Genomic DNA, 18,354 nt, shown 5'->3' with positions numbered 1-18,354 from the left:
AGAGGCAATCAGCCAGGGTCCTAATTACTACAGCCAGATAATGACAGGCTTCCTCGTATTAGGGCACCCAATGATACAAAGGCTACGTCTCAAACGCACCCTAAGCAGTGCACTACATAGGGAATAGGTTGCCATTTGGGATGGACCCAAAGCCTCCGTTTGCTGCCTCACCTGCTCCCCGGAAGCAGAGTGGAGAGGATATCTGCCTTTCAAACAAACAGGCAAAGGGTTTGTGTTTCCAACTCTGGCTTGGATGGGGATGCACTTGTGTGCTTGGCCGGCAATTGAATGAGTTGTCGCCCTCATGCATTTCGGAGGAGGGGCATGGGTCAAGTACATTGGGTGTGGTTGTACACGTGTACCCAACAGGCTCGGTTGCATCGGATTAGAGAATAGAGGGATATCTTGATAGTTATAAGTGGCTTTGTTTCCTGAGTCTGTGCAGGGTCATCCATTTCTCACTTAACATGGAGGACTACCAGAAGAAAACAATACGACCGATACCTCCACCTTCGTGCAAGGTAAGCTTTAGTCCTGGTATTGCTTTTCATCTTTTAGAGTTGAAATTCGTAGGACCAGTAAGCAGAACACACAACAGCCCTCTTGTATTGTCCCTTGTCGTATTCACTAGAAAGAAAATGGAAGCCAGTGGGGCAAAACAGGGAGGACTACTAGAACAATAAGATAAGGTTGGTTAAAACATTAGGTGTGCTCTTTCAAAACAGAACAATATTTCATCTTCATGTAGACATTTGCCTTTTATTATAGCCATTGCGTTTGCCGAGAAGGAGCTAAAGACATTCAAATTTGACCCTGTTGTTATGCTCATTGTCATGGTGACCTGACAGCTGCATGTTCTAAATTCCTCCTTTTACATTCAGACTTTCCACTGCTTTAATTTCTTCACATTCACAACAGTAAGTTAGCTGCTTGCCGAAGCCTACTTGTAAATCATTCGTAAATAATGACCTTGTATTTTCCTGTTATGGTGAATAAAAAGTTGGCTCCTTAAAGTGTTGTCAGATATGTTCTGGAAAGTATGAGTTAGCTAGAATTAGGGATGTGCATCTCCTGTAGATACAATACAGGAACAATATTTTTTGTTTGAAACGATTTGTTTCGATGCAATGACATTTTTTGCATTAACAAATTAATTTCCCATTCTAAATTACAATCTGACATCAATGGAACTCAGGAACTGTGCCTCTGAGCTGAAACTGTCTGAACTGACTTCTCTGAACTAACTGACTGACTGTCTGAACTGACTTCTCTGAACTGACTGACTGACTGTCTGAACTGACTTCTCTGAACTGACTGACTGACTGTCTGAACTGACTTCTCTGAACTAACTGACTGACTGTCTGAACTGACTTCTCTGAACTGACTGACTGACTCTCTGAACTGACTGACTGACTGTCTGAACTGACTGACTGACTCTCTGAACTGACTGACTGACTGTCTGAACTGACTGACTTCTCTGAACTGACTGACTGACTTCTCTGAACTGACTGACTGACTTCTCTGAACTGACTGACTGACTTCTCTGAACTGACTGACTGACTTCTCTGAACTGACTGACTGACTTCTCTGAACTGACTGACTGACTTCTCTGAACTGACTGACTTCTCTGAACTGACTGACTGACTTCTCTGAACTGACTGACTGACTTCTCTGAACTGACTGACTTCTCTGAACTGACTGACTTCTCTGAACTGACTGACTTCTCTGAACTGACTGACTTCTCTGAACTGACTGACTGACTGACTGACTGACTGTCTGAACTGACTTATCTGAACTGACTGACTGACTGTCTGAACTGACTTATCTGAACTGACTGACTGACTGACTGTCTGAACTGACTTATCTGAACTGACTGACTGACTGTCTGAACTGACTTATCTGAACTGACTGACTGACTGACTGACTCTCTGAACTGACTGACTCTCTGAACTGACTGACTGACTCTCTGAACTGACTGACTGACTCTCTGAACTGACTGACTGACTGACTCTCTGAACTGACTGACTTCTCTGAACTGACTGACTTCTCTGAACTGACTGACTTCTCTGAACTGACTGACTGACTGACTGACTCTCTGAACTGACTGACTGACTCTCTGAACTGACTGACTGACTGACTCTCTGAACTGACTGACTCTCTGAACTGACTGACTTCTCTGAACTGACTGACTGACTGACTCTCTGAACTGACTGACTTCTCTGAACTGACTGACTGACTGACTCTCTGAACTGACTGACTTCTCTGAACTGACTGCTGACTCTGAACTGACTGACTTCTCTGAACTGACTGACTCTCTGAACTGACTGACTGACTTCTCTGAACTGACTGACTGACTGACTTCTCTGAACGACTGACTGACTTCTCTGAACGACTGACTGACTGACTTCTCTGAACGACTGACTGACTGACTTCTCTGAACGACTGACTGACTGACTTCTCTGAACGACTGACTGACTGACTTCTCTGAACGACTGACTTCTCTGAACGACTGACTGACTGACTGACTTCTCTGAACGACTGACTGACTGACTGACTTCTCTGAACGACTGACTGACTGACTTCTCTGAACGACTGACTGACTGACTTCTCTGAACGACTGACTGAACGACTGACTGAACGACTGACTGAACGACTGACTGAACGACTGACTGAACGACTGACTGAACGACTGACCGACTGACTGAACGACTGACCGACTGACTGAACGACTGACCGACTGACTGAACGACTGACTGTCTGTCTGTCTGTCTGTCTGTGTGAGTGATATGATTTGATTTCTCTCCCCTTGTGGGGACCAGAAGTCCTCACAAGGAGAGTAAAGCAAGTTAAATTCCAACATGTCACTGGGCCCCACAAGGAAAAAGGCTTTTTAAGACTTACGGGTTAGGTTTAGGGAAAATACGATTTTGAAGGGAATACTATCCTTGTGGGCACCAAAAAATTGATTCCCATTCAAAATCGTATTTTGAATTCTAATTATAACCATAACCCTAAACCTAATTCTAAAAAAGCCTTTTTCCTTGTGGGGCCCAGTGAAATGTCAGAATTTAACTTGCTTTACTCTCCTTGTGAGGACCAAAAAAATGTATAACAAACGTGTGTGTGATGGGGAACATGAACTGATCATCTACCACAATTAGTGTGTGTGGGGGGGGGGGGTCAATTCTGCCTTTTGTTAACTTGTCATTTTAGCAGATGAGAAATGTTGAGCAAGTAACACATCAATATGGATCTTTAGAAATGAACTATGACATAGCCAAATAATATAACACAGCTTTTGATTTCACCCCAGTCTCAAAAGCGAATGGCTTTGAGCGTTTGTAACTTCACAAGAGAGCTGCTCTTCCTCCGCGCCAACCAATGCACCGGACAGTACAGCTCGCAAAAAAATTATTGCTGTCCTTGTTATTAAATTACACCTTTACCCTGTTTGCAAATGCACTGACTGTTTAAAGCAAAACTAGCACAACTATTCATGGTGAACCTGGCAATCAAAAAGCCCCAATCTACAGTTAGATGTGCGATCAGAAAGATGCGATTGGGGTCCACTCTGGTAGCCTACAGAACTCTGCTGGTAAAACACTATTTTCTACCGTGCATTTGGTAACAATGACCCAGCAAATTGCCTGGCTAGTCACCCAACTAATAGAGCCTGTGACTTGACATTACGAAAGCCATTTTACAAGCAATTGAATGCTGAAGGTGGCGCGAGCAGCTACGCACTGTGCACACAATTGTTATCCGACTTGAAGATAAATTAAATCAATAGTTCTTATGTTGTTCATTAAACAGACAAGAGACACACTTAGCCTACATTCCCCTGTGCTGATCACGGTCCAACTTCAGTGTCACAAACACTGCCATATAAACAAAGCCCCCATCCTAAACATTTTTATTGCTGAAGAAGCATTAATCTTCTCTTTCCAATCATGTCAACAACAAAACATGTAAAAACCTGGACCTGGCTGAACCACTGCTGGACCTGGCTGAACCAATACCTTTCAGATATAAAGAATAAGTGACAAAAAGTTGGCTGAAAAACATCCTGATGAGAAAGATATGTAATGAATACGACTCTGATGAGGTTGTGCTATCAAGGCCTACTAAGTGCCCCGGTACCTGTTTGAGTTTGAGGTAGAAGGTCTCACTGAAGGCCTTGCGGCTGAAGTACCAGAAGCGCTCGTTGGCCGGGTAGACGCGCACCAGTGTCTCCAGCAGGAAGCGCACTGGCTCCAACACCTCAGTCACCACCAGGTCCACGGCCACAGTCATGTACACCTGCTTGTCTGGAGAGAGACCACCACAAAGGTCAAGGTCACACACTGGAGGGCTAAGGGTGGTGGGGGGGTTAAATCAGAGCTCTGTAGTGCCAACAGTGGCTCTAGAATTTAAACAAGTACCATGTAGGCTACCTGCCCTAGTCAAAGTGGGCATTGCAGGTTGACAATGAAGTGGATGAAGTGAAAAGGGTATTAACTTGCTTTAATTGTGTGTTTAGAGGGAAGAAAACATTTAGCACCTGCTGTTTTAAAATGAGGTACACCACCATGAAGAGAAATCTTGGATCCCACAGCAGCCACTAACTATACTACGGACAGCACCTCACCTACCTCGCTCACCTCACCTACCTCGCTCACCATTCCCATAGGAAGATAGACTATTGATAAATGCAGAATTGAAATCATATTACTACAACCAAGAACAACAAACTCTTTGAATATCTATGAATTATTTAGAATCTAAGGAAACTGCATTCCAAATGATATATTGTGATGAAAAACTGCGTAAATCTAATCTGTCCTATAGCAAAAATTGACGTCTGGGGTAACAGATTTTCCAACATAATTTGGGGGTGGGAAAAACAATTGCAAGAAAAGTAAACAAGAACAGATAGCAATCGCTGAGGTGTAAAAGATGGGGGAAAACCTCACAGTGAGAAGGTTTTATTATTGTAATGAACCAAAAGAAACATCCACAACACTGCCTTGTAAAGAATGGCCTACAAATGTATTCCAATTAGGATAAAGTCAAGGATAAAATATTGGTTTAGAAAGATGTTTTCGGAAAAGGCATCCCTTCAAGCTTCAGATACCATAAGACTACTTTCCCTGTTGGCCGAATCGAAGACAAAGAAGAAAGATTTGTTCAGCTAAAATCGCTAGGGCTGTTGTTTTTAGAAGTCTAGTCTCTCCCAGTTTTGACATGAAGTAAGCTGCGTGGTTTAAAGGGATGGTTCTTCGCTAGATAGTGTAGAGTCAAAGCCTTGTGTCTACGGGCTATTTTGTACAAATCAAAAAATTATGTTCATGTTTTGTGGGCAGTGTGCCAGCGCCTACAGCTTCAAATAAAAAATAAAAAAAACTATTAGCTACAGTAAAAAATATATATTATTTATAGGTGAGCTGCTCTTCTCCATCACCGACCAATGCTGATGTAACACAATATCCAATGTTTACATGCATGTTCTGCCAGTTTCATCAGCAGCTTCTCCCCGTGTGGAAACATTATTATAAATGGTCTGTTTTCTTTGAGGAAGAAGTGTGGCTTTGTATTTTAGACTACCCAACTTCCCTGAGACGGGTTGCTTTGACAAGCTGCCATTTAGGTTCAAGTCAAACTCTCCTGACTTCCGAGTAAGCAACTCTAATTTGTTTGATATACAGTCAGAAAGTATTCATACCCCTTGACTTATTTCACATTGTGCTGTTACAGCCTGAATTCAAAATGGATTAAATAGCTTTTTTTCTCTCACACACACACAAATACTATGACACTCCAAATTGAGCTCAGGCTCATCCAATTTCCTTTGATCATCCTTGAGCTGTCACGAAAACTTGATTGGAGTCCATCAACTGTTTGGACATGATTTAGAAAGAAAAACACCTGTCTATATAAGGTCCCACAGTTGACAGTGCATGTCAGAGCAGAACCTATACCATGAAGTCCAAGGAACTGTCTGTAGATCTCTGATATAGAATTGTGATGAGGTATATCTGGGGAAGGGTAGAAAACAATTCCTAGAGTGTTTGTATTTTATTATGGATCCCCATGCCTAGGCAGCAGCTACTATTCCTGGGGTCTGAAAGTTTAAGAGCACAGTGGTCTCCATCATTGGGAAATGGAAAACATACAGAACTACCTGGACTCTGCCTAGAGTAGGCAGTCAGACCAAACTGAGCAACCGGTTTGGTCAACTGAGAACCTGCTCCAGAGTGCAAACAACTTTAGACTGGTGCGAATATTTACTTTCCAACAAGACAATGATCTGAAGCATACAGCTTCAACACTGGAATGGCTAAAGAACAAGAATGTGAAAGTCCTTGAGTGGACCAGCCAAAGCCCAGACTTGAATCTCATTGAAAATGTGTGGAAAGACTTCAAGATTGATGTTCACCGCCACTCACAATCTAACTTAACAGAGCTTTAGAAAATCTGCAAGGAAGAACGGGAGAAAATCCCCAAATCCAGATGTACAAAGCTGATACAGACATACCCAGGAAGACCCACAGCTGTAATCCCTGCCGAAAGGTGCTTCTACAAAGTACTGACTGGGCGGTGTGAATACTTATGTAAATTAGATATTTATGTATTTACATTTTCAATAAATTAGCAAAAAAGTCTAAAAACATGTTTTCACTTTATCATTGTAGACCACATTCTAACAATACCATTTTTGAACAAGGGGTATGAATACTTTCTGAAGGCACTGTGATGAGTTCAGTGAGGTGATGTCTTGCCCTTGCACTGCGCGGTAGTGTCTTACTGTGCATTACACTGGGCCCCGATATATGAAAAGGTGTCAAAATCACCTGTCTATTGGGCTGCCTATGTCAAAAAGGAGAAATATGACACTTTGCAAGCCATCTAAAGGAAAAGGTGGTATCAAATGTTAGACGCATTGACTATTTTGTGACTGTGCAAACTACGAACATGTCACCACAATTTTAGCCAACTACATCATTTAACTTGATAATGATCTAAAAAACATTGAACATTTAATTTAATAGATTTCTGTTATAATATGACCTGTTGGTTGGATGCTAGCTATATAGGTTGAGTCCGGAACAACCTGGACAGGACCATTAGCTATAATTAGCCAGAAATGAAAAACTCAAAAACATTAAAGTCTACCACATCCCCTTTCCTCTGTCTCTGATAACCACTGAGGCTGAACGCTGCTAGCGCTCTAAACACATCCCAGAACACAACAACAATATTGCTATTAAAATAAGCTTTGTAATGCAGAGAAAGAATATTCTGGTCTCAAAAAGCAAATAAGTACCTTCCCCTTGTCATTATCATAACTGAAGCTTTTTCCATCCATCCTCACATGAAAAAGGTAAGACAGATACTATAATACAAATTTGATCTTTCATTTTTTGTTGTATTATTCTGCCTACGTATTCTGGGCAAAGACATCCATTGGAATTGATGAAAGAGACAAAAATTGAAGGCTCTGCCTGGCCAGCTATGAATGTGACAGCAGTATTCTGTATGACAAGCAACACTGACAATTACATGCTAGGCTGGTTAACAGTGACATGCTGCAGTATGCTAGTGTTAGGCTGGTTAACAATGACATGCTGCAGTATGCTAGTGTTAGGCTGGTTAACAATGACATGCTGCAGTATGCTAGTGTTAGGCTGGTTAACAATGACATGCTGCAGTATGCTAGTGTTAGGCTGGTTAACAATGACATGCTGCAGTATGCTAGGCTGGTTAACAATGACATGCTGTAGTATGCTAGGCTGGTTAACAATGACATGCTGTAGTATGCTAGGCTGGTTAACAATGACATGCTGTAGTATGCTAGGCTGGTGAAAGGGCTGAGGGATTGGGGGTTTGGCCTCACCTTTAGGTGTGTCTTCATTCAGCACCTGGAAGGCAGCCATGTTGGGGTTCCAGGTTCCCGTGATCACATAGGACTTTCCATCCGAGCTCTTCCCCATGGACTCCTTCACAAGGGCACAGTCACAGAGAATAGTGAGAAACGATATACAATCAAAGAGCAAAGCCATTCCAATCAAACCCCAAATAACTTATTAAATTCAACTCTGTTTAGCCTGTCCAACGCTCAGGTCAACTAATAAAAATAAAAAATAATGACACGTCTCAGTGATAGTTTAGTTCAGTAGACGGCGTGCAGTTTGTAACGTGGTCATCATGCCCCCTGAGAGCTGCTCAGTCTTCTGCTCACCATGTCTAGAAGGTGCATGTCACTGTTCCGAACCTTCTGGCCTGGGCTCAGCAACATCCCAAAACACCTGAGGGAAAAGAACACAGGTTGTGAGCAATAAAACAAGAGGGATTTGCAACTTATCATTTCATATAACCAAAGGTTTGAATAGCATGTGGTTTCATTATATGATGGTCTTTGTTGAGAATCCCTAGCTGTAGAATTGAAGAAATATAACCTTTCTCCAACAGGTACTACGGCATTAGCAAAGCTACAGGTATATTTGGTTGCACAGCGACCCAGTTTTGAATCCTGTAGACTCCCGTTAAAGGCTGCTACGTTTGGGTGAATTTGCATGGGTCTATTATATTTAGAAATTCAAGGAATCCAAATTTAACCACAGCAAAGCAGTGGCAATATCACGTTCAAACAGAGGCCACTATTGACCTGTTTCTTATGATAGATGTGACATCAAGTGGTTGCTGTGAGAATTACAACTTCATAAGATATAAAGCATCTACTATAATGCCATAGAATAAAGATACTCATCTGAAGAGCCTGGACTTCACCCTTCCTTCATAAGGTTGATATATAAAAAACTGTCATGAACTTAACATACGCTTACTGTTGTAATAAGCAGGCATGACTCCTTCAAGCTGGTTAACAATTACAATCAGCATGAAACAACTGCTATTCCATCATTGTGACACACAAAATAAAACAATTGTTTAGGTAATCTACATGGCCATAACAGGTAGGCAGCATGATACACATTCACAGCTAAAAGAAGATTAACCTAAAAATAATGTAAGGGGGAAAAAAGGACTAAAAATAGGATGCAAGGTGTGTCAGGTTTCACAGAACACAATAAAAATACAGACAGACAGGAAGGCAATGTGAGAAACCTGACCTAATTCTACTAGTTAAACCGCTGAAGTGTTTTCTGTAAGTGCCGGTCACCAGCCAGTAACAGACTTCAGCCTGAAACGTCTTCCAAAGTTTTATATAGTGCCTTTGGAATGTAATCACACCCCTTCACTTTTTCCACATTTTGTTGTGTTACAGCCTGAATGTAAAATGGATTACATTTAGATGTTTGTGTCACTGGCCTACACACAATAACCCATAATGTCAAAGTGGAACTATGCTTTTCTAAACGTCTGCTAATTAATAAAAATGAAAAGCTGAAATGTCTTGAGTCAATAGGTATTCAAGCCCTTTGTTATGGAAAGTAAAAATAAGTTCAGGAGTGAAAATTTGCTTAACAAGTCACATAATATGCTCGCTTCGAGGCAAGCAACACTGAAGCATGCACGAGAGCACCAGCTGTTCTGGGTGACAGTGTGATAACTCTCTCGGTAGCCGATGTGAACAAAACCATAAAACAGGTCAACATTCACAAAGCCTCTGGGCCAGACGGATTGCCAGGACGGGTACTCAAAGCATGCACGGACCAACTGTCAAGTGTCTTCACTGACATTTTCAACCTCTCCCTGACCGAGTCTGTAATACCTACATGTTTCAAGCAGACCACCATAGTCCCTGTGCCCAAGGAAGCGAAGGTAACCTGCCTAAATGATTATCGCTCAGCGGCACTCAGGTCGGTAGCCATGGAGCGCTTTGAAAGGCTGATCATGGTTCACATCAACAACATCCTTCCAGTTACCCTAGACCCACTCCAATTTGCATATCGCCCCAACAGATCCACAGATTACGCAATCTCAATTGCACTCCACACTACCCTTTTTCACCTGGACAAAAGGAACACCTATGTGAGAATGCTATTCATCGACTACAGCTCAGCGTTCAACACCATAGTGCCCACGAAGCCCACTCATCACTAAGCTAAGGACACTGGGACTAAACACCTCCCTCTGCAACTGGATCCTGGACTTCCTGACGGGCCGCCCCCAGGTGGTAAGGGTAGGCAACAACACATCTGCCACGCTGATCCTTAACACTGGGGCCCCTCAGGGGTGTGTACTTAGTCCCCTCCTGTATTCCCTGTTCACCCACGACTGCGTGGCCAAACACGACGCCAACACCATCATTAAGTTTGCTGATGACAACAGTGGTAGGCCTGATCACCGACAACGATGAGACGGCCTATAGGGAGGAGGTCAGAGAAGTGGCAGTGTGGTGCCAGGACAACAACCTCTCCCTCAATGTGAGCAAGACAAAGGAGCTGATCATGGACTACAGGAAAAGGCGGCCGAACAGGCCCCCATTAACATCGATGGGGCTGTAGCGGAGCGGGTCGAGAGTTTCAAGTTCCTTAGTGTCCACATTTCTACTGCTCCAATATAATTATTCCATGATCTCATTCCTGATACATTTTTAATGACAGATGTAGGCGTTTGTTTCCCACCATTTCAATTGAAGGGTGTTGTGCTAATTAATCTGTTGTGATTGCTGCAGTAAAACCATGTGTGGTTAATTATGAGCAAGACAACATGGAGGCTTCAACTTGGTTTTCCATACAAAGCGTTCCATTACAAAGGGAAACCGTTTTAAAACATGATACAGTAACCCCTCAATAACTCCTTAACATCACAAATGGCCAGACTGACTAGCTCCCACATGCCCAGACATCAGTAGTGTGTTTGTGTCGGGAGCATGCTGTCTATTTAGTCAGGAAATTCCCACATTATTCGGACATATTTTAGAAAGTAAAATAACGTGAATCTCAATGCATGGGTGGTCTATTAAAACATGTATTATTCTTAAAGTTGTAGTGCATACATTTTTGCATACATTTTGGGGGAGTTATTTTTTTCTATAGGCCATTGCAACAATGAAATGTAAAATATAGGTCCTTGATAATCACAATTAAGTGCTTGAAAAAGTCCTTGCCAATGTCTGTATGAACCCTGTACAGGCTACTTGCTCAGCCAACAAATAAAATCTCAAATCACCTGCTATTGAAATTACACAGGCATCAATCAATGTCCGGGGCACCCTGACAAAACTACGTCAGCAAATAAATAATCCACCTCCACCCTCCGTTCTATTGGCAAACGTACAATCACTGGAGAACAAACTGGACCAGTTCCGTTCGAGACTATCCCATCAACGGGACATCGTATTTATTTGAGTACATGGACATGTACAATATTTAAAAAAAATCCCTATGCATTGGCAGGACAGAACGGTAAACTCAAGGGGGGAGGTGTGTGTCTCAACAGCTGGTGCACAATCTCTAATATTAAGTAAATCTCTAGGTTCTGCTCACCTGAGTTAGAATACCTCATGATAAGCTGCCGGCCATACTATTTACCAAGAGAGTTGTCATCTATATTTTTTGTAACTTTCTATATTCCACCACAAACCGATCCTGGAACTAAGACTCAACCAACTGTATAAAGCCATAAGCAAACAAGAAAATGCTCATCCAGAGGCAGCGCTCCTAGTGGCCAGGGACTTTAATGCAGGGAAACTGAACTCCATCTTACCTCATTTCTACCAGCATGTCACCTGCGCAACTAAAGGAAACAAAACTCTAAATCACCTTTACTCCACACACAGAAAAGCTTACAAAGTTCTCCCTCGCCCTCCTTTTGGCAAATCTGACCATAACTTGATCCTCCAGATTCCTGTTTACAAACAAAAACTCAGTACCAGTGACGCGCTCAATCAGTGACGCGCTACAGGACTGTTGTTTCGCTAGCACAGACTGGAATATGTTCCAGGATTCAAACTTTGCTGTGTCCGGGGGTCGTGGAAACGCTGTAGGCACAGTGATTTGAGCTAGCCAATTGGCCAGCGCAGTAGGCAAACTCGATTTAGCCACATACGTTTTTTCAGACAAATGAAAAAGTTCAAAATGGGAACATTTTGCTTAGCCGGTGCGCGAGGATCCTGGATCAAATGCACCTACTGCCAACAGCAAGAAATAAAAAGAATGTATTGCAATTTTTTTAGGAGCATAAGCCTTTACATCGACTAGGAATGCCTTGAATATCGACCAGTCGATCACGATAGACATGCTGGCGACCACTGCACGAGAAGGGCTCTGGATGAAAAAATATTTAGAGTCTACTGTATTTTGTTATGTCAAGCTATCCCTCTTGTATTCACCTGAATGACCCAGATAGGTTGCTTGTCTATTCTTGTGCCTTTAACACCACCATACTACAGTATAAACAGTATTGGACAGTGGTTCTGACCAGTGTATGCAGCTCACAAGCCCTTACAGAAGAAGGAAGTATGCATCAGACCCTCACCTCTCAATGCCCAGCTCTTTGTTGCTCATCTGCTGGACCATAACCACCACCTTCTTCTGAAAGCCCTGCCGCAGCTTGAAGAAGAACTTCTCTCGGTCCTTGGGAACCGGGCTGATGAGAGGCGGATGGGGGAGAGGAAGACAGCCAGATGGAGAGACAGTTGTTGGCTTAAAGGTCTGTTAAACTGTGTGTATGTATGGGACTGATTTAACCCCATAGCATGCGTGTGTGTGTGTGTGTGTGTGCACTCGCAGTGGCTACATGCTGACCTGTAATTGCCCTTGCTGTCATCCTCTTTGACCTCCAGTGAGACGGTGAAAGTGAAGAGGTCACTGTCGGGGGAGAGGGGCAGGGCCGAGTCCCTCTCGTCAGGGTTTGGCTTGGATGAGCGCCGGAACGCCGTGGAAAAACTGTACAGGATCCGACTCACCTAGAGTGGAATGAGGAAGAAGGAAGAGAGAGAAAATATAATAGTTTGATGAATGGATTTTGCTGTGGGGACAAAGTTTGAATTTAATTAAATGTAATACTACTTTACAGGGTGGCAGGTAGCGTTGGGCCAGTAACCCGAAAGGTTGCTGGGTCGAATCTCCGAACTGACAAAGTAAAAAAAATCTGTCATTCTGTCCCTGAGCAAGGCAGTTAACCCACTGTTACCCCGAAGACGTGGATGTTGATTAAGGCAGCCCCCCCCCACCTCTCTGATTCAGAGATGTGTATTTTAGCTTGTTAGGGCGCCCTCTCCTGGTTTCTTCCAGTATAGAAGGCAAGTGCACATGGAGTCTATATACACTTACTCTTCATTGCACACAGGTACCAATAACAGTAGAATAGAAAATATATATATATTTTTTTTAATCGGATAAACGCCAAAAATACATTTGACCAAACAAGCTTATGAGTCTATAGGTTAATTTCCATCATTAAGTGAAACTAAATTCTCAAGTGTGTATTTTCGCCAGTTGTCCTGCATCTTATTTATCACATGCAGACAGCATACAGAGCCTAGTTTGAGGAGTGGAAAAGCCTAGCACCTGTCAGTGTGAGAGCAGCTCCTCAAAAAGCTGGTGCTGGAGTGAAATAGTTGCTTTTATAAGCCCAGTCATTGTGCAACATTATTAGGTGTGCTGTTAAGAACAATCTTTTCCCGCCAATTACATTTTGACAAATGTTAGAAAATGAGGTTTAATTAGCTGCTTTATTACAGCAGTTGCATGTTCATTAATAGGCTATAGCCTTTTGACTAAGACGATAAGCTTGCCATTGCTACATGTTTTCAGTCAGCTCTTAATGAAAAATGTCAGTTCGTTATATGCATGCATAGTATTTTCATTTGGTCACAACATTTGACTGTTTGGAAAAAAACGGTTAATGGTTGGATAGTCGGCAGCAAATTGGACCTAAATATGCATTCCCTAAAAAGAACAGAACCCAGTACAATAGAAGACAGTACAATAGAACAGTGACTCACAGCTTCCTTGATATGGCAAGAGAAGACGTGGACCTGGAAGTCCTCTGAGCTGCGGTAGCTCTCAGTGAAGGAGAAGCAGTCACTCTCGATGGAGCCCTCCCGACCCCGGGCGCAGAACAGCACCTTGTAAATGGGGAAGGAGGTGATCTCCGTGCCTGATGCCAGGTCCACAATCCTGAGGAAGGAGAGATCAAAATATAAGCAATTGCAACTATTATTGAAGGGGATAGGGGTTCCTTAAGTAGGCCCACTCACCTTACAAACTTATGTTAATTAATGTTTTATTGTCATATTTTTCCATTGAGTCCCACAGCATGCTCCGTTAATTTCCTCTACTGTAATGTGTCATATTATTTCCCACAAAGGTCTTTCAAGACACCTTGGTTCTTTATATAATTTCCTTCTTTCTGGTTAGGTGCAGAGAAATATCTATGATTTTACACATTAAAGTTTATTTTCTTATTTTGTGCGGTTATCTTTCTCATTCCCTAATTCCCACGGTTGGCTAGAGGATTGTTATGGCTTTGTTTCTATATATTTGTCAAACTGCTCAAACCAGAGTGTAGGTGCTTACAAATGACACTGACAATAAAGGGTGTATTCAATCGTTCAACCTTTGTTTCGATGCAATAAAAATTACACCCATTTCAGATGTGTAAGAGTTTAGCCTACTTGTTGCATAGTCATACAATCAGAAGCAAGTACATGTTGCAATTATATTGAAGGCTTTAGTTTAGGTCTATGTAAATACAGTAGAAATTCCCCAGACATGAAATGCACACATCGATGGTGCAGTATATTGGTGTGGATGACTGACCTGACACACGTGGGGCACAGACAGAGATGCCACGCTCTACTCATAGTGACCACATACTCACACACATACTATAGTCTCTATTGACGCAGCCCCCGGGGACATTAGGCACATGAGGGTGACGGGTATGGGGACTGACCTGACGCAGCCCCCCGGGTACATTAGGCACATGAGGGTGATGGGTATGGGGACTGACCTGACGCAGCCCCCGGGTACATTAGGCACATGAGGGTGATGGGTATGGGGACTGACCTGACGCAGCCCCCGGGTACATTAGGCACATGAGGGTGATGGGTATGGGGACTGACCTGACGCAGCCCCCAGGTACATTGGGCACATGGAGCGTGACGGGGATGGGGATGGCACTCTCTGCCCGCAGTGTGGTCATGGCTCTCTGGGCCTCGGGCTCACTGCGTGGGGCCTTCACCCACGTACAGCCCAGGTAGGACAGCTTACTGAACTGAACACTGTCCTCCTCCTGGACTGGTGGGCTGCCTGCTGCAGGACACACTGACACCTCTGATAGGGACAGACAGACAATTGGTCAAAGGTCACTTATTGTTTAGAATGTTAGGGCAGCTCTGTGGAATAAATGGGTTGTCTAATCATCGGCAATCCTCAGTAAAATGGTCCCTGAACTGAAAATGGGATAATATTTACAAAACCACAAACAGTTATTTGAAGCTAATATGATTTGGCCTTTGACGATTATAACAGTAACTTGAGGCTAAGTTTGATGCTAATGTAGTAAAGAAGACAACCCACAATGCTAGTGTTAGCATGTACTAGCCTGCCTATATTAGTCCCCAGCAACTGGGGAAGCTACTTGTGGAGAGAGGAAGCCAGGGTCATGTCAAACCTGTAATTGCACACTCAGCAACAGGAAGTGAAACTAAGGACAGCACAGTAATGGCCAAAACTGTTTGTGTCACACATACACACTACTTAGAACCAGGTTGGACTGAAGAAGATAATTTGTTGTCAAATGTATCAATGAAAGTCATTGAAGTCAGGGTAACTGTATAGGTCATTACAAAGCATGCTCACCCCTTCTTTTGTGTTTCCTTGGTTTAATCTTAGAGGCAAAAAAAGATTTTGCCTTGGTAAAACATCGGAGTGGCTGGTAGATGTTTTATTTTTTTTAATCTACCTGCCACAGCAGCTGGTGGTCCAAAAATGGAACTTTATTCCCTGTTTGGGTCAGACAGCCATGTACAATACAGTACCAGTCAGCATACTTTGACCGTTCCTTGTCTACATGATCAGTACAGTACACTCTGATACAACTACTTAGTAACAATGATATGTTTACATTGTTTATCTGCTGATTTAATCTACTGCACATAAAGCATGTGAAACTATTCTTCAATCGTGTATACATGCTATAATGTACTTCTACATATTGAGGTCACTGGAACAGCCAGCAAAAGTCTTGCATTTTCAGAGAGAGAACAAGATAGATATGAAAATGTATGAGATTCTGTACAATGACATATTCATGAGTTAACCATCCAATAGGCACATCCTGAACTGATTCATTGCCCTACGGGATTGTAACAGATGAGAGGTGTAGAGTAGTACCGGCAGGTGTGGAGGACAGCGCCAGGCCTTGGGGTCGTGTCTGTGGGACGGGGGCTGTGGAGTTCAATGTGTCGCAAAACGTCTCGGTTCCCTCCTCTCCTGCTCCTCCACTCCGGTCCTCCATCACTACGTGGTGGTCATCCAACAGCTCCTCCATGGCCCTCTCCAACTGCTCCTTCCCATTGCAGGACATCTGAGGAAAGGAAGGGATTGAGAGGTGAAACCCTGTGTGTTGGACTGGCTTTCAGAAGAGGCTCAAACAGTGGCTTTATACTAGAGTAATTGTATAGGAATAACCAATAGAGAAGTGTGTGTGTGTGTGTGTGTATATATATATTTAACAGTTGACATATCACAAATTGACCGCTAGCTGCTACATGCTCCCTAGGCACTAGACAGGAGGAGTGGTGTGGATAGGTATTAGCAACATGGTAAAAGCTCCTCATAGCCCTCTGATAGGCTAGTGGAATGTCCATCATATTGCTATCCAATCCTTTCTGATCTACAGGAGAGCCAAGGGGTTAGGGGTCAATATCGGCATAGTTGATCAGCATTGTTAGCATCTACCTTGAGTCTGGGCTTGCCCTCTGAGCCCGAGGGGGATCCTCCGGTAGACGGCTGCACCAGCACAAACTCCTCGCTGGTGACAGTGGCCACTGATTCGGTGGAGCCGCTCACTTTGCCAAGAGAGGTGTTGTCCATCGTTAGCCAGGAGCCCCAGGGGCCAGCGCTCTCTGCCCCCGTCCTCTGCCACGCAGCACAGCCTTCTGCTCAACCCCCTGCTGCTGGAACCCTGGATTGGAAAACACATTTCACTACATTTGGGATTGTCATGATAATATAGAAGCATAGGACTATAGCCTAGGCTTAGCTTACATTCTCTACAGTGGGATATGGAGTAGGTAGGGACTGTCCATTTGTAACGTGTTTTTTCTATTTGCAAAGTCATGTCTGTGGCTACATTTGCCAGTTAACTGAACAGAAAGGCCTTATTTGAAACTGGAGTGGAGAGCATAAGCTGACAGCATAGCCAAGCCTGATATTACACTGAGCCTCAAAGCCCTATGTCATCTGAAATGGAGATCATCGATTCAAAGTCAAATTACGCTTAGGCCCAGCATTTGCTGAACAGCTCCAAACTAATTGAAGCAAACCAATCAGTTGAATAAAACAGGCATCTGCTCTTCATGGTATTTGGAAGACTTAGAGGATCATATGCTAATTTCAGACCCTTTCGTATGATTCCTGTTTGAAGAGTGCATTATTTTCTGCTATTTGCGAAAGATGTTATCTAAAAATAGCCTGTGATAGTTGTTTTTCCTTTAAGTCTCACATATTGACAAGATCAAATCAAACGTGTCTTGGGTGGCCGAGGTTCGGCTGAGTGTCAGTAGTGACGGCATAAGAGTCAGTGCTTTGATCCGAATAAGAAACTGAGTGCACTCACTGATTGAGTAAAAAGCAATTTCAAGTCTGTAATAACTTGTTTTAAAGTCATTCCAAAAACCAGGCAAGGGAAAAGGCTATGTAGGGAAATGTTGAACCATGTCCTTGGATTGGAAAATTCAAATATAGCCTAAAGCTTATCAAGACCGTCAGGAGTTGCTAGTAGCCTGGTAGAGGCGCTACTTGGTTGCTTTAGTGCTAACACAAGTTTGCTAGCCAGTATCCACCTACGCTAACACTTTGAATGGAACATGTGGAGTAGGTGAACCTACATGTAGTGAGGGTCACTGACTCCTATTGGTGAAAAACCACAGCACACACCCAGTTTCCCACTGAAGCAACAGACAGTCATGTGCTCCCATCACACTCATTAAATTATGTACATTACAATCTGCAGAGGAGGAAAATAATGAATAGTCCCAGCAAAGGTGTAAAAGTACCAAATTGTCATGCTTGAGTAAACACGCATTAATATAAAATGGAAAGTAAAAGTCACCCAGTAAAATACTACTAGAGTAAGTCAAAGTATTTGGTTGTAAATATACTTAAGTTTGTTTTTTAAATGGCATTGATAACAAACTTAAGTAAAAACCATTCCACCTCATCTGTTACAATCCCGTAG

The 18,354-nt window shown here is 43.0% G+C and overlaps 1 protein-coding gene across 2 annotated transcripts in view; it reads right to left on the bottom strand.

Annotated features, from left to right (window-relative positions):
• The window catches only part of LOC110486505 (rab GTPase-activating protein 1), a 141,351-nt gene that overhangs the window by 111,126 nt on the left and 11,871 nt on the right, over positions 1-18,354 (bottom strand). For both annotated transcript variants that reach the window (XM_090186337.1, XM_090186380.1), the window contains exons 2-10: positions 16,854-17,079; positions 16,287-16,479; positions 15,014-15,224; positions 13,892-14,066; positions 12,690-12,850; positions 12,421-12,531; positions 8,219-8,285; positions 7,874-7,976; positions 4,141-4,307 (exon numbers count right to left, since the gene is read on the bottom strand). In XM_090186337.1, coding sequence (XP_090042463.1) covers positions 4,141-4,307; positions 7,874-7,976; positions 8,219-8,285; positions 12,421-12,531; positions 12,690-12,850; positions 13,892-14,066; positions 15,014-15,224; positions 16,287-16,479; positions 16,854-16,988 — 1,323 coding nt within the window. In that variant the 5' untranslated portion in view covers positions 16,989-17,079. The remainder of the gene's footprint in view (positions 1-4,140; positions 4,308-7,873; positions 7,977-8,218; positions 8,286-12,420; positions 12,532-12,689; positions 12,851-13,891; positions 14,067-15,013; positions 15,225-16,286; positions 16,480-16,853; positions 17,080-18,354) is intronic.

Source organism: Oncorhynchus mykiss, chromosome 1 (assembly GCF_057628025.1).
Source record: "Oncorhynchus mykiss isolate SJ-2025 chromosome 1, ASM5762802v1, whole genome shotgun sequence".
Classification (NCBI taxonomy): Eukaryota; Metazoa; Chordata; class Actinopteri; order Salmoniformes; family Salmonidae; genus Oncorhynchus; species Oncorhynchus mykiss.
The sequence above is the reverse complement of the archived record's forward strand: the minus strand, read 5'-3'. Positions and strand labels throughout refer to the sequence as shown.